This window comes from Erpetoichthys calabaricus, chromosome 8, assembly GCF_900747795.2.
Source record: "Erpetoichthys calabaricus chromosome 8, fErpCal1.3, whole genome shotgun sequence".
NCBI lineage: Eukaryota > Metazoa > Chordata > Cladistia > Polypteriformes > Polypteridae > Erpetoichthys > Erpetoichthys calabaricus.
In genome coordinates, this window is record NC_041401.2 from 86,897,087 (window position 1) to 86,922,228 (window position 25,142).

Sequence of the window (25,142 nt, forward strand, 5' to 3'; positions counted from 1 at the left end):
AGAGATAATGGTTTGTGGCTGGTGTTCAGGGTTTGCACTTGGCCCTTTGTTTTCAGTGAAGGGTACTGTTAATGCCACAACATACAAACATTTGGTTTAGGTGGGATAATGGTCTGCGGATGGTATTCAAGGTTTGGGTTTGGCCCTTTGGTTTCAGTGAAGTGTTAATCGCACAGCTTACAAAGACATTTAAGACAACTTTCTCTTCTATCTTTATGGCAACGGTTTGGGGAAGACCCTTGTATTTTTTTTGTTGTAAATCCAGGTCCACAGTCCCATGATTTGATGAGTCTGGTGTGGAGGAACTAGAGTGGCTTGCACAGAGCTGCACAGAGCTGTGACCTCAACATTACTGAATACCTTTGGGATGAACTGGAATAGTGATATTGTGCCAGGTCTTCTTGGCCAACATCAGTACCTGACCTCACAAATGCTCTATTTGGCTGTGTGTAGTAACTGAGATGTGAAAACTCAAAAACTGAAGTACACAGTTACATTCCTTTTGAAAGCAGCCAAGATTTAAATAAAGGGAACTTGCAAGCATTAAAGCCACAATCAACAGGCACAAGTGGAGAAAGGGTAACGTAAGTTGTGACTGTATTCTATTGGATGCAGAGTTCCCAATATACATGTCAAGGCTAGATACAGAACTGTCCTAATGGCGCTCTTCTTAGCCTCATCTTCACAATGTATTGGCCATTTAGAAAAGTTGTCACTAATAGGACGTTATAAATGTGTAAACTTTCAGCCCAAATGCAAAATATTACCAGTGAATATTTTTTTTTTTTTTTTTTTTTTTACACGTTAAGCCAAATGGAATAATGTGTATTTTGTAACAATACAACCCAAACCCAACAGAGTCTTCTTTTAATATAATGGAAAACAAATATAGCAAGTAATAGGTCCTACCTTACTGCATTATTTTCCATAGAAATCACAGCTGAGCGACTGCAGTTGCAAAGTTAACACCTGCAAAATTCACTTGATATGCAGTTCCTATTGAATGGATAAGACTTCAAGACTGTTTAGTGTTTCTTATTAACTCATTAAGTACAAGTAATTTTTAATTAATATCAGTTGAGCAAAGGAACACTCTGCCCTGGTCACCAGGTGCTGGGTATTGGCACTGATGTCCCAATTTGATTCTGTTCCGATTCACAATGCCCCAATTTGATTCAAGATCAATTTTATCTTGACTGAATTAGTATGGACTTATATATTTGAAGTGGTGGCATTTTTAGAGATTACTTAACCATGGAAAGAGAGCATTAATATAATATGACAAATTTCAGTAATACTTTTATTTGAAGGGTGTCTAAATAGTGACTTCATAACATATGCATTAGCATGGAATGACATTTAAGAAGAAATACTTGGATTAGTAATGAACAGTTAACATTAGTATTTAAAAGATGTGACACAAAATATCATTGCTCTTTAAAAAAGAAAAAAAAATTTCATGTTACTGCACTCATTCAAAATTCACCATAATTTAACTAATATATGTATTACTGTTTCAGAGTCCATACATATTATGGGAGACTCCTTGTTTTAATACAATGCAATGGCTTCTATTTTATAAAACATCTATATCATCCTGTGAAATGTTATTATAAAATAATCAAGTATTGCTTCTTAAATAATAAATGTTATTCAATTACCTATTCATGTGTTCTGAATCTCACTCTTCAACTAAATTGTTATCTAAATTTTTCCTGTATTGGATGTATAAAATAATCTTGAATTAGTTGAAATTAAAGATACAGTGAGAAGACTCACATATTTCTATAATTCTACAAGTTACACATATCTTCAGTTGCTCACGTGTACCAGTCACGTCCATCAGTCTCAAAAATGAGTCCTCACAGTTCCTCTTCAGACAAAAAGCAAGTGTTTTAAAATGAGGATCTTGTTGACGGCGATGTTAGATGAATGGAATATAAAAGAGAAAGAACTGGCTATTGTGACTGACAACTCCGCTAATATGATTTATACGGTGCTGCTTATAGAGATACTTCACGCCGGGTGCTTTGTGTACACGTTTACTTTGCTATTGCAGGCTGCTCTGAAAATTCCAACAATTGCCCATTGGCTTGGCCAGGTGAGACCTGTTGCAAACTTTTTCCACCGTATCAGTACAGCTAGCCATATGCTTAAAGAGAAGAAACGTTTATTGGACTTGCCAGTACACCAACTTGTTATTGATGTGGTCAATGGTTTTTGGAACAACAGCCAGCCAGCCATTTCAGCAGCTCTGCATACTGTATTGGCAGAGAAGTTGCTCCTGGTATGACTGGCATGCAGTATACTTGTCTGTGACACAATCTCCACATTTTCCCCGTCATTTCTAATGTAGTGACATGTGATTCGTCACACAAGAATCTGCTGCCCTGGATATTCAGCTGTAGCAGGTTAAGGCTATTCTCTCTGCTGACCTGAGAGAAGTAGTGATGCTTTGCTTAATATCTTCATAAAGCCTAGTTACAATAAACTCCATTCATTTGCTTTCTGGTTGGTACAACATATCACAGTTTGAAAACTGGTATCATTTGTTGAATGCCCTCATTTTCAACAAAGGAATAGGGTCTCATATTTTTACAGATAAAAGCTACTATACTGTAGATTGTTATTTTTTAGGCATGAGCTGAATTAAATAGAAAGTTGGAGCTACCTGCTGTCTGCAGTGTAGATTTTTTAGGATCTACTCATTTGGATGTTGACTGAGATTATGTTTATGGGTGATGTCAGGATAAATGATTTGTTATGTTACAACAATACTTAACTTCAGAGCTGCACATCTTGCATATGGCTTTGTATTTATCCAGTTGTTCTTTAGCAATGTTTGAATCCGTAGGAAGTCCACACATCTTCATTAAGTGTCTAAGGTAGAGGTTGGCAACCTGTGGCTCATGGTCCACGTGCGGCTCTTTGACTGCCTGGCTACAGCTCTTCCCAGAACAATAGACGCATTCACATTTTCATGTCTTAACATATTATTTGATAATACTTTGGTACAGATAAATATTTTATTTATTGGTTAATATTATTATTTTTCATTTAGATATTTCTTTAGCTATATGTGAATCAGGTGGTCCATCGCACATCTGTTGTGTTTAACCTCTTAACAGCATAATCTACATCTTCCTCAGAGTCATTCTGTTGGATGAGATTACGTCTTCGGTCAAATCATATGCTCTCCAGAGTTTTCTTCAGTACCCGAGATTGGATGTACACTTCATCGTTTATTGGGATTTCTAATTCTTTCATATACTTTTTGCAGTTAAACGCTACAATGCCTTCCCAGGTCTTTGTAAACATTATTATATTTTCTCCTATTTACAAATTATAGCCAGCTGAGTTCAGACTGATGATTGCATTTTGCAGTGCTGACTCAGCAAAGTTACAGTAGTGAATTGAAGAGCGAAGGGCAGATGACTGCCAAGCTGAATGTAACTTTACCTAAAAAAAAAAGGGGGGTGTGGGTTGGCGACGGTGAAGACTATCACTACAGAACTGAACAATGTTGTTATATTATTCACCTTTGCGCTGTTACACATCCGAGTGATTTAAAACTGAGACACAAAACTCTATGGGTCTTCTATCATATCTAATTTGCAATGAAAAGTTATTCAATAACAAAATATCAAATCTCAAACGTCACTTTTTAACAAAGTATGATGCATTTACAAAAAAAAAAAAAAAATCGGAGAATAAAGGAAAAAAGCAGTGACAGAATTAAAGCAAAATATGCAAAAATCAGCAAGTTTTGCTGTTTCTCGTTAGATTGCAAAGCACAGAAATCCTTTCACAGAATACGTAAAAAAGTGATTTTTAAATTTGGTCAAACATCTCTACTCTGACTTCAAAAATAAATAAGATTTTATTAAAAAATTAAAGATAATCCACTATCCGCAAAATGCTGTTCACGACAGAATCATTGAGATGGGTAAGAATGTGACAGATCAACAGATAAATGATATAAAATCTGCATCTGTATTTTTGTTTGGCATGTGACGAGTCGCACAAATTAGCAACCTGGTATGTTGGTATGTTTCCAATAAAGGTATCCATGAAGAATTACTGGCTTTGATACCTCTTGAAGGACAAACTTGAGGTGAAGATATCTCTGCAACAATTTTGGAATTTTTGACTGTTAGGGAAATTGATATAAAAAAATTGGTATCTATTGTTACAGATGGAGCACCCAGTAATGATGGGTAAAAATAAAGGCTTTGTTACCCTCTTCAAAGAAAACTACTTTTGTTTGCAGAAGATTTGAAAAGTGGAAATCTGTTTAATTTTGAAACTTTAAAAAAATATCTGGAAACTACTGGAAGTGTCATTGATAGCAAGTTCTTTCTGGCAACTATTACAAAAATGCACGATTCATTTATTGGTCACTTCAAAGATTTCAGAGATGAGAAGTCCTCTTTTTCGTTCTTGACAAAATCACTTGTGGCAAATGCCAATTGAATACATTTTTTGCCATTTCCAACAGTTGACATAGCTCAGTTTGAACTACAACTAACAAACTTGATAAGCAAAGATTTGTGGTCTTCATAATGTACGTCTTTACAAGTGGAACTAGAAAACCTGGAAAGAGAACAGGCGACTTTAGCCATGAATTACAAATGGACAGAATGTTCCAACTGTCGACAGGGGGACCAACTGATTTTCAAAATGTGGAACAGCCCTCCAGACTATTATTGTCAACTCAAAATAATAGTGTTTGAAATTTTGATGATTTTTGGGTCCACTTATTCTTGTGAGCAGACGTTCACCAACATGAATGATATCAAATGCAAGCTAAGAAGCTTAATAATGTAAGCTTGGAATCCAGTTTAAAGTTGAAGACTTCCAACTACTCACCGAACATGAATAAACTGTGTGGAAATGCAGTGTCTGAAGTCTCATTAAATTGTTTTTCTTTATTTCCTATAAGTACTTGAAGTTTTGTTTTTGTGTTAAATGCATGTATGCCCATATCACTTTAAAAAATCTTATCTCAAACCCCCTTCTCTACCCATCTTTGTAAATCTGTTATTCAGGATAAAATGGTTCTTTGCTTTAAAAAGGTTTCTGATCCCTGGTCTAAGGCGTTGGTTTCAGAGGAGAAAGGCACACCATTTTATGCTGTCCTACCTGCACCCTTCTTTTTCTCTATGAGGTAGTAAAGTGCTTTTTCCATAGAAATCCTTAAAAGGTGCATTAGCAACATCTACTGGATCAGACACCAAAAACGAAGATAAGCCAAAATCTACATGTAATAGTTGAGTAGGATAGAGAGTAACATGATCGATCTTATGACATTAAGAATCAATATCAAATTATTTAAGTGAAAAATAGTGAGTAATTGGAAAATCAATATTTTTTCTCAGGCCTACTGGTCACAGTGACTTGTAATGTAATGTAAACATCAGGGTAAAAGCTCTTAAGCTTCATTCCATATGGCACAGTATACATTCTTCAGGTGTTTCAAAAGCAGTTTTCAAATTACCAGATAATGTTACTGATGGTGCTGTTACAAACGCAATGAAATTTGTGCTCAGACCACATTATTACATTAATTATTGAGATTGACATTATGTTAAGAAAACTAACGGAACACTAATTTTTGGTTTTAAAAGTGGAAAATAATATATGTCTGACGCAAAAATATTTTGTGGAGCTGCTGGTGAGAGTGGCTCCAAAGGTGCTGCAGGGTAACTCCAGCAGAAACCAATTGGCAATCATAGCAACAAAATGTTATTGCTAAAAGTGTTATTGGGCAGGACAGATTCTGGGTACTAACCTGGACCATAATAGGATGAAGAATCCTAATTCTAGTTCTAGGAACCTATGGAAAAACAAAATGGAGATAAAGTACATATCTTGAAAAATGATATTTGAATATTTAGAAATTTCCTTTTCATACAACTAATATAAAGCCAGCATAGTTTGCAGCTTTCTTACAAATCCACTATAGTATAGTCATCAATATTTTATCATAGTGGTACAACATTTTACATATATAATCTGACCTTCTTAGTTTTTGAAACGTTTTAACAATATGTATTGTAAAAGTTCTGTATAAGCCTGAAATGAGTCCACCTAAATATCCTTAGTTCCCAAATTTGGAATAGTTTCTTTTTTTCATTAACAGAGAGGGGACACTTACGAACTGCAGCATAAATTGGAATGTTCACAACAAACTTTCCTTCAAATCTCACCTATACATGATTTAACAGAGTGGTGATTACAGAATGACTATGTTTTCAGCTTGAGACAACTTCTGTGAAGTTTTGTCTATTAATGAATTCAAGGTTGAACTGAACTTTGCTCTTCTTAGCTGCATTTTATATCTTCCTGGGGTCAATGACCTGAAGAGACATTCATTTTTCTTGCTAACTGATCACTTTGGGCTGGCTTCATTCCCTGGCTTTTTAGTGGACCATCAGGATTATCTCCTGTCTGCTGCATGTCAGTTCTCTACTGCACAAGAAGATAGGCATCATTTCCTATGTTCTTTCAGCAAGGTTAGCATTGGGAAGAGGAGCAAACTATAAAATATTCAACAGAATTTTTTTCATAAATCTCTACTATAAAAAAAAAAAACTTGGGACAAGACTGTGACGAGATGTGATCTTTGGAAGAGAGATATTTTGAAGAGAGACGGAGACACTTTCACATACTTACAACCTTTGGAAGCAAGTCCTGTGATACACATGCAGAACAGGTTAGAGATAATGGAAGTATGAAAATTCAAAAGTCTCAAAAAAATGAGAGTAAAGATCACATTAGTGCAAACAAACGGTTATTTATTTCCAATTGTATCACCATTTAAGAGGGATTTCGGAGAAATGAATGTGTCTCCTTGGGGTGTGTTCAGCCCCCCTCTTCACAGCTGTGCGTAGCTGTAGAGTAAAGATCATATTAGCACAAACAAATGGAAAATATTACTGGTAAAATAACGGAACAGCAAAATCAGATCGAATAGTGTTTGAGGATGTCTGGGGGTGGGGAGGGGGGAGAGAGACAAGGCAGTGACTTAAAAATGTTTGTAGTGCCGCACGATATGCAGATCACGCCACACAGGAGCAGCAGCAATCCAGCAGCTGATCGAGCAAAGAGGAGGTAAAAAAAACAACTGTTGAGTCCCATTGTATCACTGTTAAAGAAGGGTTTCGGAGGAGCGACCGTGTCTCCTTGGGGTGCGTTCAGCCCCACTCTTCACAACGGCACGTAGCACTGGCAGGGTAGGCGAGTGAAGTGCAGATTACGCGACACGGCAGCAGCAGCAAGCCGGCAGCTGATCGAGCAAAGAGGATGTAAAAAAAAGGAATCCGTTTCCCATTGTATCACTGTTTAAGAGGGGTTTTGGAGGAGCATCCGCGTCTCCTTGGGGTGTGTTCAGCCCCCTTTTTCATAACGGCCCTTAGCGCTTGGTGGGGGGGAGGGGTTGGCGAGCAAAGCAATCTGGGGGCGAAGCCCCCTAGTGATTCTTAACCTTATTTTATAAGATTCATTGTTTTAAATTTTCTTTCTTTTTATTAAGGTATTTTAGGCAAATTGGTATACAATTTATTTGCACAGCCATTTAAGTTTCATTTTAACAAAGGAACATATTTGACCTTTTAAAAAATGTTAAAAAATATACTTGTATTTAACATTACAAAGTACTGTTGCTGGTTATCTAAAAATTCCTCAAATCAGCCTTGCCTGTTAGATTGTATTGGTCCTGACAATTGGTTAGTGACCTTTCTCACCCAGACAAACTATTGAATTCTAAAGCAATTTTTTGCGCAAAAGAAAGTAGTGACTGAAAAAAAATAACCAGGGGCCTCATGCATAAGGCCGTGCGTAGAATTTGCACTATAACATGACGTAAGCACAAAAGCGGAAATCCCGATGCATATATCTGTGCGAACGCCAACTTCCATGTTCTTCCACTCCATAAATCCTGGTCAGCGTGAAAAGTAATGCACGTGCGTGTGCCTGCTGTCCCACCCCAACTCCTCTCAGAATTACGCCTCTTGCAAATCAATATAAATAGCCCTTAAACTCAGCCTTCTATGAAAAGACAATGGCAAAAGCAAGAGGGAAAATAGAAGGATTTCAGCGAATACCAAGTGGAGGCAAGGAAAAACATACTATTTGTTGGTTTAAACAGTGGTATAAACAGGAAAAGGAAGTTGATCGAGTGACATAGCGTGTCGGAGAAACTCGAAAGCTCAAGTTCATAAAGTCGCACAGTGCCCAAATAAAAAAAAAAAAAAAAAAAAAAAAGAAGTTGTCACATATAAAAGTCACCGTGAAAAGGCGAGTCGTAGCCCACCGTCTGAGTGTCACATGAAAGCTGATTAGGGTACAGAAAAAAAAAGGCACACAGTGGGGGGGAAAAAAGCACAAAATGTCAACTTTAATCTTTAAATTTCCACTTTAATCATGTAGTTTATTTTGTCACTAAAGTAGAACATCATAAACTTCATCTTAAAATCGTTTAATTTACTAGTTTCTCAATCCCATTGTAACTAAAGTAGCACGTTAAATGCTTTGTTTTGTATTTGATCTTCTATGTGTGTGAATCACTACGTGCTTCCGGGCTTTCTCTTCCTCTGGCAGGACACAGAATCCATTACATTCGTGATATTACAGCTCTCTGAATAATTAAAATACTGAAATGTATACGTGATATCATTTTCATGATGATAGGAGTTAAAGCATGCTATTAAACATGGGAACATGGTGGCGCAGTGATTGTTCATTTCTTAAGCAAAATGCTTGCTGTGCCATGCGCGACCTTCGATGAAATACTTTTATTGTAGCAGTACTGTCTCTTTCAAACGTACTAACCTCCAATTCCTGTCCTTACTTTTCTTTCTCCAAATACCCACTCGGCATACAATCAGCTCTGTAATAGACATTAAGCCATCTGTAAGCTTAGAACACAGATTCTTCAAAACTTTTAAGGAACATTGAAATATCTTCGTAGTACATGTTTAATTATTCTATCCATCTATCCTTCCAGTGTCGCGTCAGCACCAGCAAGAATACAGCGCAAGGCAGGAACAATCCATGAACCGAGAGCCCGCGGCTCGCTGGCGCAGCGGCACCGTATAGTTAAAGTTCAAGTTTTATCTGTATAATATAATAAACATATTTTGCTGCATTTCAACTTAAAAATGATATCGTCATCATAAGTAAATACGCGCTTTATAAAGTGGCTCAGGTTGTGCAATAGTATAACTGTATCAGAAGTTTACAGTGAGGTAATTGTACTTATAAGTACAAACAGTTCTACAAGGAGCACTTGATGGACTGATTGAGTGCGTTTAGAGTTCTCGGGATGAAATTGTTTCTGAACTGCTAGGTCAGTACAGGAAAGGCTCTGAAGCGTTTGCCGTAACAGAGAAGTTCAGTAGACAGCATGGCTGAGGCAGCGTGTGCTTGATGCTGTATACCGATAATTCTCTTTCCGATCAGCTGCTGTACAGCTGTGATTCACACTCGGATACAGTGATATAAATACTCCGAGTGGTGCAGTGAGAGTAACATGGAAAAAGATGATCCGATGTGGCAACACCTAACGGGAGCAGCTGAAAGAAGAAGAAGAAGGTGCAGTGAGAGTAACGATGCTAAAGCAGTTATGGCATTTGGAATAGTTTGACCATTCTGTGGACCATTATATTGTTACAGGTTATTACAATCAGATGCATTAAACTAATAAACAATATGCTGTTAATTTCAGTGTATTTATAAAGCCGCGTCAGGGATGTGAATCTAAAAAAGGTTGACCACACGGGAGCAGTAGCACTGCTTTGACGCTGGGTGCCGCCAGTCTGCAAAACCAAGCGGAGAACTTGCGTATGACAGGGTATGAGCTACCGTGGAAATGTGCGTGGCTTTACACAAAGTTTAGGTTTTATACATCACGATTTGAATGTGGAAACGTTCTTGCGCAACATTTTTGTGTGTACGCACCGTTTATACATGAGGCCTCTGGTGGTTGTTCAGAGAGCTAGGTTAAAGATTAAAGGAGACCATGCTTTTGTGATCAGAGCACCTCAAACTATGGAAAGACACATTTGCCTAGTCTGTACTTTCATTTAAATCCCTTCTTGAAATGTACTTGTTTCATTTTACTATAACCTGATCTGTGTTTTACAAGGTGTTCTCTTTATATTTCTTCTTGTTATGTTGTATTAACCCGAGTCTTATTTGGCTTGTTTTTGTATTTATATTTATTTTATTTACTTTTTAAAAATTACACTTTATATGTTTGAGATGCTTCATCTATTACTCTCCTAACTTTTTCTTGGTGATTTTATCAATCTTTTTATGTGAAGCACTTAGTGACTTTGTTAAATGTCATGTAAATAGACCTTTATTATAACATTGATAGTAAACTACCTGAAACAAATATTTGCATCACAGAATTTGTTGTTTCTTCATTGAGTGCATGCTACTTATTTCCTGGGATTGCATGTTTCTTCTTTGCCAGACTTTTCCTTTTTTATTTAGCTTATTCATTTAACTGTTCTTTAATACACATTTTATACTGTATCTTCATGATGGTCAGAAGTAATCGTGAGACAAGCAAAAATTGTTTTTTTTTTTTTCCCCACCCCACTCATGTGGCACATTTTTTGCAGTATTCTGGTCTCTTGAGCACTGACTTTGCCATTGTTAGAAAGAGATGCAGATTCTTAATCATTACAAATGTTTGAAATTTTTTTGAAAGGTCACTTCTGAAATTAGTAGCAGTGGAGTTAAGTTTTCTCTATTTGTTCATTATCTGACTGACTGTTGAATGATTTTGGACAACACCTTTGAAATGGTTGCATTAATAGCTGTTTTTTTGTGGGTCAACTGTCATCTATTTTGATAGCAGTTTGATTCAGTTGCACAAACCTGTCTTGCAAAGAATACATGCTGATAGTGACAATTATTAGTGCTATGAATAGTGATAGACTCCTGAAAAACTCTACTTAATTATCATCTGTTTATGTTAAGTTACGGTTTTATAATAAAACTGATTATTACAGACATTCCACTTTTGTCTAATATAATAATACACTGTGCAGGTATTCTTAATGTTCCTGCAGCCAATGACTGAAGAGTTTCCAAAATGTGGAATAACGTACCTGCCAATACTAGACGTGTTTGATTGATTTCAGGATTAAAAACAAGGCTGATGAGATATTATTTTAGAAAACCCAAGCTGTTTCTGTTGCTTAAACTGGTGGTCATTGTAAATAGATTTTTTTTCTCTTGTTACTGTCTTGTTGTGTTAGGCATATTTTTACAGATTTAAATTTTGTTGTTCTTTTTTGCCTCCATCAGATGGTCTTGAATAAAACTATTCGTATATTGAAATGTATTTAGAAATATTTCTGCGTTACAAAACTTATTAGAAAACTTAACATACACATAGTATGGATTTGTATATACAGTGGAACCTCGGTTCACGAACATCTCGGAACACGTACAAATCGGTTTACGAGCAAAAAGTACGACCACACACTCTGTATACGAACAAGCCAGTTTCACTTTCGGTTTGTACGTGTTCAGTCTCTCCCTGTGCATTTCCTGTGTAGCGAGCAAGAGAGAGAGAGAGTGAGAGATCGCGACACACACACAAGAGAGACACACACACACACACACACACACACACACAGGCGGCAGCGCGAGAGAGAGAGAGAGAGAGACACACACACACAGGCAGCACGAGAGAGAGCCGGATGCATAAGGTAGGAAGGCAGTTAAAGAATGCACTGGGCTTGTTTTTGTTTTCACTTCTGTTTACAGCGATCGGTTCGTAGCGTGCATTGTTGCAATGTTACTTTTCTTGGTGATTTATTAAATTACCAATTACCATTATAAAATGTTTATTTTTTCCCTGTGCTTAAAACTCAAAGTGTTTTTTTAGCCAGCGGTTGGCAGTGCTATAGCGTGAACTATTGCAGTGTTAGTTTTCTCTGTTGTTCAAGGTTTTCTCAGTGTTATTCAATGTTTTTACATTTAGTTTACTATTATGCTGTGCATTCTGTGGTTCATTAACTATATTTGGGTTTAAAAACTTAAAAAAAAAAAAAATATTTACATACAGTTCGTATGGTTTGGAACGGATTAATTGTATTTACATACAATCCTATGGGAGATATTACTTCGGTTCATGACCAAATTGGGTTACGACCAGAGTTTTGGAACGAATTATGGTTGTGAACCGAGGTTCCACTGTATATTTATTTCTGTGTATACTGCAAAATATTTTTGTGTTCAGCATTTGGTTTGAAAGATACTTATTTGTCAAAGCTTGTAGCACTGTGAGATTGCTAATAGAAAAGCTGTATTTAAGAATAAGATGAACAATGTAATAGATAGAATAAGTTAACATTTGTTTCATTAGCCTGTTTCATCCTTTCAGGTGCTGAATATGACTGCCTGTGGGCAATGTATACTCATCACTTGAGATCTGTCTTAACTGTTTGCTTTTCTTAGTCTCTTATTAATTTATACCTTTATTAAAATTTGTGTGTAGCTATTGTTCTTGTTGTGAGTAAATATAATTGGACATCTGAAAATGTATTCTTTATACTTCAGGTTACATTTACATTAAGTCTTATCCCTAAAGTATAACAATATTAAGCAAATATACAGTATAACTGTAGAAAAGATGGGACATGTAAAATCTTATTTACTAGACAGATTTATTTTTACTTTTTCTTTAGATAATAACTTTACAACAAATTTCTTATTAAGCTTCTTTATAAAGTGGTACCTGAATATTTTTTATTTTGTAATTGAGACATGGAGCATCTTTCTTTGATAACATTGTCAAGGCAGTTGCTGATTGGATAAGATGTTTTTCCAAGCCCTCGCCAAATGATTTCTGCCATTAAATGTGTTACTGGAATAAGGGACACAAGTTATATTAATACTATTTAGTCATATAGAGATTTTGTCAATGGTTTATCCTTTACACTATGGCAGTGGCTCATTTTTCACTTTTTAAGTCTGTGTGCTGAAAGCTATAAAGGTTTTGGGCATGAGTGATTGTGAAGTGCTCATGACAGTTCCTAAACTAACACCCTCACTAATGGTGTTGCATTGACTTGAAAACACGTCTTTTGTGGCCCAGGAGAATTTGGGGTTCTATTTAGTCTGAGTGAGTTTGCATTAACATTTCCTTGGAGTAAGATCTTTGGCTGTGGAGGTGTCTGCTTTAAATCGAAGATAGCAGTAAGATTAGTTGCTGCTAATTGAAAGTGTACTGGAACTATGAGGTGTTGGTGGAAAGATGGACTTTGATGTAAGGTGTTTTAAGGGTGTTTTTATTAAAATTAAATGAGGACAAGCAGGCATTCAAAATGAAGCCAAAATGTATGATTTCTTTTTTTCTAAAAATACCCCTCTGTTGTTTTATAAAGACACTTACAAAATTGCCTCACATTCTGAGAAAAAAGAACTATTTTCTGGTTGTTTAAATTTACAAAACTTGGAATAGGGTTAGTTGTATATTGACTTGATATTTATTCTCAGATTGCTAGTTTTTACTTAGAAACTGATATCCTTAATGTATATCAGATATTCCAAGTTAGAATTCACTGTTTCACATAAATTAAGACCTATATTTATGCTGCATATGTTAATTATAACTGCCTTGCAATTTTCTAGTGTTTTCCTTATTCCCCATTCAATTATCATATAAATAGGATGAAATTAAGATTTATAGCAACTGATAACTACTAACAATTTTAAATAGCCACCCAGAACAAATCATTATTTCTCCTTAATTTTTGCCAATACAGTATATTACTCATTTATTTTTTAATTTACAAGTAGCATCTGACTAGCTCACTGATGGCCAGCTATCAGTCCATCCACTTCAGTTAATTAATTGTATATTAGCAGTAGACAGTGGGTTATAGAGGCTTACATAATAATAATCTGCAAGCATTTGTTCCAATTTATTCTGGTAAAAAAGAATGTGAATATTTTGTTGTGAGGTTTTATTTCAGGTTAGATGACATGCTGAAGGTACTCAAGTGAGTGAGATCAAAGGATGAACTACTAGCCTTATGGTTTACATTTTCTGTTTTGGCCTTTATGTCAGATGTCCGCACTGTATCATAACTGAATATTTCTTTAATTAATAGCAAATAAAAATAGGTGTTATTAATTTCTTGGTTAATGTTCTCCATCTTATTGTAATCAGTTTATATTCTAATTTTTGACATGTGAACTGTCAATAGCTTTGTTCATTTTATGCTTTAACTTCCAGCAGTTTAACTTTATATTTCTATTTTCATACTCATGCCTTTATAGGATGAGAATCCAAATTAGTTTTTTTCTGTAACGCTTACATTCTGTCCTTCATTGCAAAAATCACCACGATTTCTGTGCTAACCTTACTCAGTCTCAGTACATTTTTAATTTAATATTCATTTATATAGTCCCTATTCACACTCTCTCTTTCAGGGTGTCACTTCCTGTGCTCAGATTCCTGTATAGATACAGTATTGTGAGATAAAGATTCCTCTCCACATGAAGTCATTATTCATAGTTACCTTATTGATAAAACCACATTATTATTTAATATGTGGTTTGCATTCAGTTATGTTCTTGGGAAGTAGTAGTAAGAGTATTTAACCAGGTACCAAATTCTTTCTTTGGCATTTATAGAGAGAGATTTTGATTGGCATATTGACTTTCAGTGTACCACTGATCAACGTCAATCCCTCTGTCATGTGCTATACCTCCTTATGGTGATGGAGAGTTTTTAGCAGGTCTTCAATCATGGATAAATATTGCCCAATCAAGTGGCAGTGTTGCTAAAGTAATGTTACCATTACATTAGGAGCTGATGTGTATTCATGTTGTTCTTTAAGAAAAGTAATTAAAAAGTATGCATTATTCTGAAAACAATGCTTGTACAAAAATGTAAATATAAAATAAAAAAATGTTTTCTCTTTACTTTTGTAAAGCTGCTATTTTAGGTTAAAAATACAGCTTTTTAATGATTTGCTAAAATATTTCTCCAACATGTATGAGATTTTTTAACTCCATTTTTTTCTTCAAGTATTTACTTTTAGTGGCACGACCACTTGGGATTAAATGTAATATACATCTTATTTATCATCCTTATTTTCTATCGGATGTTTAGACCAATCTAGCTATCTGATATTTACATAACCTTTTGAAAAAATGTTTATTATGCACTGAAAACATTTTCTTGCATCTTATAGATAGGTGGTGATGCTCAAGAACTTTTCTCTGTACGCCATGGTCCAGTTCGAGCAGCAAGGTTATTACCAGTTCCATATATAAGTAAGTAATATTTTATATTATTGAGTAGTGCTGGGCAGTATACCGGTTCATACCAAAAAACGTTTTTTATTTTTGTTATGATATGGATTTTTCTTGTACTGCAACACACAGTTTAAATAGCCTAAACAATGTTCGGAACGTGGCACAGCGGGAAACTTTTTAAGGAGGGACCTTTTTCATTGCTGCACTGCTAAACACACATACAACGGAGTATATGCGTTAGTGGAGGTATTGAAAGGTGAAAATGGACAGAAACTGAAACTGAAGCTGTAGCAGACAATAAAGTTTAACATGATGACACAGAAGAACTTTTGCTGAAAAAAGGAGCCGTGTCTGTTGTCTGGAGATACTTTGGTTTTAAAAGTTCGGATGTGGACCATTATGTTCAAATGTGTGAATGCTGTTTCTATACTACGGGAGAATACTGCAAGCCTAGTTGTACTTGTTTTATTTTTTTTCAATACTGTGTAACGTATCTGGGTACTGTGTAATAGTGTGACGACATGTTAACTTTATTCTCAACATTTCTACTTTATTCTCACCGTTTATGTCGAGATTAAAGTCGACATGTTGACTTTATTTTCGTAATTTGTCATTAAAGTAGAACATCATAAACTAAACTTCATCTTAAAATGAATATTTAATTTACTAGATTTTCTCAAACCCAGTCATAGGTTATGTAGCACATTAAATGCTTTGTGTTGTTTATTTCCGGAGCCATGTTAATTGCTACATGCTTCTTAAACTGACTTCCTCTTGCTCTAAGAGGAGGCGCAGGCAGCGCTCACCACACAGAATACATTAATTTCATGATATTCCTGCTCTCTGAACATTTAGAATGCTAAGATAAATACTCGATATCATTTTCATGATGAAATGCATTAAAGCATGTATTAATCATGTGGGGGCACGGTGGCGTGGAGGTTGCACTGCTGCTTCGCAGCAAGGGAGTCCCGGGTGTTCCCTGCCTTGAATTTGCATGTTTTTCTGGTGGGTTTACTCGGCGTGCTTCAGTTTCCTGTCAAAGACATGTAGGATGACCTTGCTAGTGTATGTATTGCTCGTATTCACCATGCGTTGTGCTGGCGCCACGTTCAGGATTTGTTCCTGCCTCTCACACAGTGCTTGCTGGGATGGGCTCAACCCTGAATGGTTGGCATAATTAAACATGTATAACGAAGATTTTTTTTAAAGTTCTGAACACTCCGTGGTCTAAGTTTATAACTAGTTTTAATTTCACAAAGACGTTTATCGTGTGGTGATTGGTTATGTGGAGAAAGAAAAAGGAAGGATAGGAACTGGGGGTTTGGTACATCAGACAGAGACAGCACGCATGCAATAAAGAAAGTCCGGTCAGAAGAACATCCATTGAATTCTGTGTTCGTGTCACCGACCACCAGATCACGAACTCAACATTTACACAATATTTAAGTTAAACCTGTGCGATACCCATTCATACATCCAGTTTTTTTGGAGTCTCGTCACACCTGCCATAAACTTCTCTACACTGAACGTACACCTGGGGACCCCTTACTGTGAGGGAGCAGCACTACCGCCACACTACTGTACATGTTTAATACTTACTTTAATGCATTTCATCATGAAAATGATATCAAGTATTTATCTTCGCATTCTAAATTTTCAGAGAACAGGAATATCATGAAGTGAATCTTAGTGCAGAGGAAGTCATTTTAAGAAGCGCGTAGCAATTAACAACTGGGTCGGGGAACACTTAACACAAAGCATTTAATTTGCTACATTAACTTATGACGGGGTTTGAGAAAATCTAGTAAATGAAACATTGATTTTAGGATGAGGTTTAGTTTACAACATTCTACTTTAATGACAAAATAAACTATGAGAATAAAGTGGAAATGTCGAGAATAAAGTCAACATGCTGACTTTAATCTCGACGCTTATAACAAGAAGTCAGCATGTCGACTTTATTCTCGACATATACTGTAGTTGTTTTTATCTTCACTGTGTCCGTATTTTTTTTCTTCACCATGGCCCTAATATGCTTCCATAGGGCTATACCACAAATAGCATTATAAATGCAAGTTGCAGTTTTATTTTTTTATGTATATAGCTTAGCTTAAAGCAAGGTCCATATTAATGCAATTTGCCTTAATGATGGTTCAGTTGGTAAAGATGTCATCACTAAGTTGCACTTGTTTTGTTTTGTTTTGTTTTGTTTTGTTTTGTTTTGTTTTATTTTATTTTTATTTGGTGAATACTGTGTAATGCACCTGGGCTTGAAGTATTATTACTGGAAGTTGCACTATTATTTATTTTGTTATTATTTATTAATTTAAATATTATGCAGTTTAATGATGGTAAAGTTGTTTAAAAAGTCACTTTAACGTGTCAGTGGACAGAGATTGTTAACATTAAAAGAAAGTGTAGTTGGTTTACAAAAAATATTTACTATTTATTCCTTTTCTAAGATAGGTTCAGTACAATACAACTATTGACAAGCACCTCTGGATATTTTATTAAGTCTAAATGCCTCTTTGGATTTTATTTTAAGTTGTTTGCAAAATTTGTTCAATAAAAAGGTTCAATATTTTGACTTCAACTGCCATGCAATGTGATTCCTTCTCCTCATTAGTGCCACCTCCTTCAAAAATATCACTTTATGGGGCCATGCAAGCCTGTATTAATACTTGTGTGCACATTAAAATATTTTTTTGTACAATGTACAATTCTCATGACACTGGAATAGGTTATTCTTAGCCAGTCTACTGCAGTAATTGCAGTGGAAAATGTGGTTAATATCCACTCATGCATGGGAAAAAAATACCGTTGAATACTGTGAAACCGGTATAATTTTGAAAAATACAGTGATATAGAATTTTGGTCATATCACCCAGAACTATTATTGAGTGTTACTCTTTAAATCAAACATTTGAAGTATAATGTAAATGGTTTTGTTGTTGGATTAAATACTTCTTAGACTAAAGAGAAACTAAAGTGTATACAGTATAAGTATACATTTTTGTCACATTCATCCTATCTATAATAATAAAAGGCAAAGCCCTCACTGACTGACTCACTCACTGACTGACTCACTCATCACTAATTCTCCAACTTCCCGTGTAGGTGGAAGGCTGAAATTTGGCAGGCTCATTCCTTACAGCTTACTTACAAAAGTTAGGCAGGTTTCATTTCGAAATTCAAAGCATAATGGTCATAACTGGAACATATTTTTTGTCCATACACTGTAATGGAGGAGGCGGAGTCACGTATCGCGTCATCACACCTCCTACGTAATCACGTGAACTAAAAACAAGGAAGAGATTTACAGCACGAGTCACACGCGGGAACGAAGGTAAATGACGTTAATTTTTGACTGTCTTTTAATACTGTGTAAGCATACATATTAACACATGTGCAATTAAACGTGTGCATTTACGGGGTGATTTCTCAGGCTTAAAAGCTCACCTTTTATCAAACGCGGGAACAAAGGTAACTGACGTTGTTCACTGTCTTTTAATACTGTGTAACCATACATATTCACACATGTGCAATTAAACGTGTGCATTTACGGGGTGATTTCTCAGGCTTAAAAGCTCGCCTTTTACTAAAAAGGTAAATGCAAAACTATTTTCAATCAGTTTATTGAAACGCTCCCGTTAAGGATTGCAATAACATATTCGCGAGATAAAAGAACGAAGTAGGGGGAAATGGAGGAACAGCCGCAAACAGCGAAGAGCAAAAAATTAATTAAACAATTGAGAACGGAGCGAGTTAAGCATACAAGCATGTTCATAAGGGAAACAAAGCACGGTGTAAAACGTAAGTTTTAATTAAGTTTATAGAAACGCTCCCGCTGCGGATTGCAATAACATATTCGCGAGATAAAAGTTTAATGAGAAGACACGAGGTATAAACGAACCACACGCCGTGGCGCAACGTTAGGGGCAACAGTTTCAACCATTCTATGATCTGCTTCTCGCAACTGAAAGACGGCACATCGCGGATGTTAGCCGACTTGCTGACCGCAACGTTAGGGGCTTCAACTATGGTGCTGACGCCATATCTCAGTGCCAACACTTTGCAGACTGTACTTAAAAGACACGCCCTCCTCACTGGACAGTTAAAAACACCAATCAAACTAACGATGACATCAAGTATTACCCAATCAAAAGTAGGAAAGGAAGCATCTTCATAAAATGCGTGTGGGATGATTTGCATGAGACGCTGCTTTAAAAAAAAAAATGATAAAAAAAATACGGGATAAATCCCGTCCAGTATTGATTCAAAACGGGACGCGCAATTTCATTCTCAAACGCAGCACGATTCCGTATTTTAAAGGACGGGTGGCAACCCTACAGTGCCAGGTAACCACCCATACAATCACATTGTGATTCAGACTAGGAATGCAATGAATGTAATTACCCCGATCTACATACAAGGCGAAAGTCTTGCAACATTCAAAGATGATGGTTTGGGATAAGTACACCATACAACATAAAAGAGCTTATGAAGCCTTGAACCGAAAAAAGCAAGATCTCAGAAATCGTAAAAAAAAAAAATAGGAGGTAATGTCGTTTTACTCGCTGTACATTTTAGTCAAACATTACCAGTTATTCCACGAGGGAGACCAGCAGATGAACTCAACGCGTGTTTAAAATCCATGCTTCTCCCACGCTCGGTTATATGTCGCGTGTTCTCCGGTAGGTGCACCAAAAAATGTATACATTTAAGCATGTAATGGGCAAACAAAAAATGAGGTATACCCGAAGGCACTGCAGTAGTACTTAATGTAACTTTACTTCTTAAATGTTAATGTTTTACTGTTTAATAATTTATACGCTTCTTATATGTTGTTCAAATTCTTTTATCAAAATACCAGTGACAGTGCAATGCACGATAACATGGAGTGAATACACCATACGCATCTGCCCACGGCTGCCCTGCTGTGCGCAGATAGGAGTTGATTCTACAATAAAATAAAATAAACATAAAAATAGTAAAACAATCATCACCCATAAAGCGTGTGTGTGTGTGTATATATGTGTATATATATATGTTGATATGTGGATGTGTATATGTATATATCACCCATAAAGCGGATAGTAGACGTGACGTACTATATTTGTACCACATTTCAAGTCAATAGGTGAAACGGTTTGCGAGCTACAGCTCATTTAAAATCCTGGACAGACACACAAATTGCCACGGTAGCAAATTACAGAAGAAGATTTTACTGTTTAATAATTTATATTTATATGAAATGTGCTTCTTATATATTACTTCATATTCTCATATGATAATGATGTTAATGTTTATATTGATTTCTGTGTTATTAAAACTGCATGTATTTGTGTATATGTGTATATATATATATATATATATATATATATATATATATATATATATATATATATATATATATATATATATATATATATATATATATATATACTAGCAAAATACCCGCGCTTCGCAGCGGAGAGGTACTGTGTTAAAGAGGTTATGAAAAAAAAAGGAAACATTTTAAAAATAACGTAACATGATTGTCAATGAAAGCCCGTTTCAGTCAGTAAGTCTTATGTGTGTGTTTATGTATGTGTGTATATATATGTAGATGTGTATATGTAGATATGTATATATATGTATATGTATATAAATGTTTATGTGTGTGTGTATATTATATATATAATTTATATATATATATATATATATATATATATATATATATATATAAAAGACAGCAACAGTTATAACAATGACAATACTATTACATTAGATAGATAGATAGATACTTTATTAATCCATTGACAATCATGTTACGTTATTTTTAAAATGTTTCCTTTTTTTTTCATAACCTCTTTAACACACTACTTCTCCGCTGCGAAGCGCGGGTATTTTGCTAGTCTTCAATATAAAATTCATCTGCCTTTTGGTTACAAGTATCCTTCAAATATTCTCTTACAAACATTTGTAAATGTTGTATACCAGAAATATGGGAATAATAAAACATGAAAATTATCAGAACCTGTTAATTTCCCGGAGGTTTTATGGATTTATATGTTTTGTGCTCCTGCATTTGCCAGATTTATAAATAACAAATATTACTTTGAAATAGATTTTTACTTTATTTTACACAAAAGCATATCATTTTTTTATAATCTCCACTTTATACATTGCAGTATCATTGGTGTATTTTACATCCAAATATTTTTTAAATTTTAAATTTTTTAGTAATTTTTTTATTTTAGAATTTTTCTTAAAATTACCTTTATTGTCAAATTTAAGCAAGAGAGACTATTTATTTGTGTCATGAATTAATTTATGGAAATGTATATATACTCCACTATAAGAAGGGCATTTATAGCTGAGAAAGTAGATTAACTGCCTCACAACATGCAACATGAAGACGGACACCATGTTTTATGTATTAGCAATGAAAACAGGTATAAACAAACATGAATTATACTGTTTACTGTAAGTTATTTTTAATATTATTGTTATTATTCTCTATTCTATATTGAACATTTTCCAAAAACATTTGAGAGCATTGCAAAACAGTGCAGACTGATAAAGCAATTTACAATACCACCTTAAGTAGAGTACCTTATTTTCAGTTAGAAAGATGACGCCTGAGCCAGTCCAGTTTAGAATGAGTGGAAAAAAGCATATAGAGATAAATTCAAAACTTATTATTACTAAATAGGGCATATGATTCTTTTTTCAGATATTGTATAGGCTGCATTAAACTGTGATTTAGATAAAATGGAATGGGAAGCTGTAAAATTATATTTTTTTTATATTTTCTGTAATTAGTTTTGATAGCAGTTTTATTAAAAAAGTAATCCAAATTGTTATTTTACAACTGTTTGCTTTCCTATTTACCTCTGAGATTAGCACATTTAAAGAGCAATACTTTAAAATCTATCTATCTTAAAGAGTAGCTGACGACAGAGTTCCCAAAATCTGTAGCTGTTCACATTTTCACTCTATAAGGTATAGATGATATTAAGTGATATCACGAATTATTTAAATGGGTGGCGTGATCTAAATTATGGACTACTTTTTCCATACTTAGTTATCGAAGGGAATACTCTGCCATGGATGGGAAATAGTATGTAAATTATGAGCAGCAGGAAAAGGAATACAGTGATCCCTCGCTATATCGCGCTTCGCCTTTCGCGGCTACACTCTATCGCGGATTTTATATGTAAGCATATTTAAATATATATCGCGGATTTTTTGCTGGTTCGCGGATTTCTGAGGACAATGGGTCTTTTAATTTCTGGTACATGCTTCCTCAGTTGGTTTGCCCAGTTGATTTCATACAAGGGACGCTATTGGCAGATGGCTGAGAAGCTACCCAACTTACTTTTCTCTGTCTCTCTTGCGCTGACTTTCTCTGATCCTGACGTAGGGAGTGTGAGCAGGGGGGCTGTTCGCACACCTAGACGATACGGACGCTCGTCTAAAAATGCTGAAAGATTATCTTCACGTTGCTACCTTCTGTGTGCAGCTGCTTCCTGAAGCGACATGCTGCACAGTGCTTCACATACTTAAAAGCTCAAAGGGAACGTATTGATTTTTGACTTTGTTTTTCTCTGTCTCTCTCTCTCTCTCTCTCTCCCTGCTCCTGACGGAGGGGGTGTGAGCTGCCGCCTTCAACAGCTTTGTGCCGCGGTGCTTCGCATACTTAAAAGCCAAACAGCCCTATTGATTTGTTTGCTTTCCTCTCTGTTTCCTTTGAAGAGGAAGATATGTTTGCATTCTTTTAATTGTGAGACAGAACTGTCATCTCTGTCTTGTCATGGAGCACAGCTTAAACTTTTGAAAAAGAGACAAATGTTTGTTTGCAGTGTTTGAATAATGTTCCTGTCTCTCTACAACCTCCTGTGTTTCTGCGCAAATCTGTGAACCGAGCATGACAATATAAAAATAACCATATAAACATATGGTTTCTACTTCGCGGATTTTCTTATTTTGCGGGTGGCTCTGGAACGCAACCCCCGCGATGGAGGAGGGATTACTGTAGTTAAATGTGTTGCATTTGTTTATATTATATCACTATATTTTTAAAGCCTAGTTTCAAAGGGAAAGTGGATATATCCAATAATATCTGAATTTCATCTTCTGATACACCATAATGGCATATTATTTCATCTTTGTTTAGTTAGGAAGTAAATTTATGTAAACTCTCAATATTAAGCAAATATGGTGATTTTATGATTTTCCTTTTATTTACTCAAAGTTTGATTGATATTTATATTCATAGTTGACGGTGCTTTTGGTACAATGGAGTACAGACAGTAGTTGATTCAAATTTCAGCAAGAATACTGCCAATAGCAGCCTAACAACTATTTTATCTTGTTTATCTACACGAGTTATTCAAATATTAACAAACACCATTTTATAATGTTCAAATATGAAATTATGCAAAGTAACAATCTACATAATATACATATTTAAAAGAGGTTCAGGTAGGATTTGACTAAAGTCACTCATTAAAAAAAAAAAATCACACATTCTATGCAGTACCTTTACATTTTCTTGGCTTTGGTGACTTTTACAGCAGCAGAACAGTGAACTCAGCACTTAGTTTTGGTGAGTGTTTGCTATCAGCAGACAGATATGTGCATATAATTATCAACTGACTCCCCTGTTAAAATGAGGGAGCTTACCATTCACTGTATCCAATATGTTGAAAAAACTATTTGTCCTGTTTCTGTTTTTCCATGTTATTACATGATTCTTACAGTGAATTTTACCAGATCTTAGCTTGGTGCTGCGTTTATATCTTTGATGAGAAAAATAATAAAACAGGATTGAGAAAATAAGGTGCCAATGTCTGTTGTTATTGTTTTCAATTGATCTGTGTGCAAGATAAACATGCAGTCTGCAGGTATTAAAAAATATTCAAATCAGATGCATTAATATTGAATTTAACTAAAAAATGAAAAAACTCTTTCCCTTGTGCAGTACAATTGAAGGATTAGTTCTCATCTTTCTGTTCTTGTATTTTTCTCCAGTAAAACTAAAAAGATAATTAAATAACCCTATAAATCTGAGCTAAATGTGTTTACAACAATACTTGCTGGAAAATGAAAATATATATATTGTTCTTAATTTTGTTTTGGCTAAATAGTCACTCATTTCCTCAGAAATTTTGGACTCTTGCTATTCTTGTCACTGTATGCATAGACACTATTAAACTTTGTTATCGAAATGCATACAAATAGATCTAGCTCAAACCTTATTTCATATGCAAACACATTACACAGACTTTCTGCATTTGTACTTCATTAACACAAGGCAGTGGGATTTAACGTTGTTTATGGAACATGGGGTCTATATTTGAGTTTGTCTTCCTAAACCCTGCTTGAGAGTAGTTTAAAATATTAAAAAATAATAAAAATAATTATTATTAAAAAATGTTAAAATATATATAAATGAGTAAAATAGTAAGTACAGTATTAAGTATCCTCTCAAAAGAATAATATTGGATTTATATTATTCAAAAAGGACAGAAAGCATTATTTTATGCTAGTAGCATTTTTTAAAATCATAACATACTATGAATGCAAGCTAATAAATTTTGTTTAATTCAATTAGTTTACTTTTTAAGTTTCCATCTGTACAGCAGTAACAAAATTAATGAACACATGCTTCATTTACATACATAAACACATGTATTGGATTGACCACATAGTAAAACAGAACAATTGCCTCTTCATCATCAAAAAGAAATCATGACAATGTACAGTTACTCCATTAGTATTATAACTGAAATATGGTTGGAGGAAAACAAAAATTCCTGTTAACAGCATTCCAGGAGAAAATAAACTGGGGTGGGGAGGGA

The 25,142-nt window shown here is 35.0% G+C and overlaps 1 protein-coding gene across 3 annotated transcripts in view; it reads left to right on the forward strand.

Moving 5' to 3' along the window:
* The window catches only part of bcas3 (BCAS3 microtubule associated cell migration factor), an 830,699-nt gene that overhangs the window by 16,374 nt on the left and 789,183 nt on the right, over nucleotides 1-25,142 (forward strand). For all 3 annotated transcript variants that reach the window (XM_028807048.2, XM_028807050.2, XM_028807049.2), the window contains exon 6: nucleotides 15,228-15,309. In XM_028807048.2, the coding sequence (XP_028662881.1) occupies nucleotides 15,228-15,309 (82 nt within the window). The remainder of the gene's footprint in view (nucleotides 1-15,227; nucleotides 15,310-25,142) is intronic.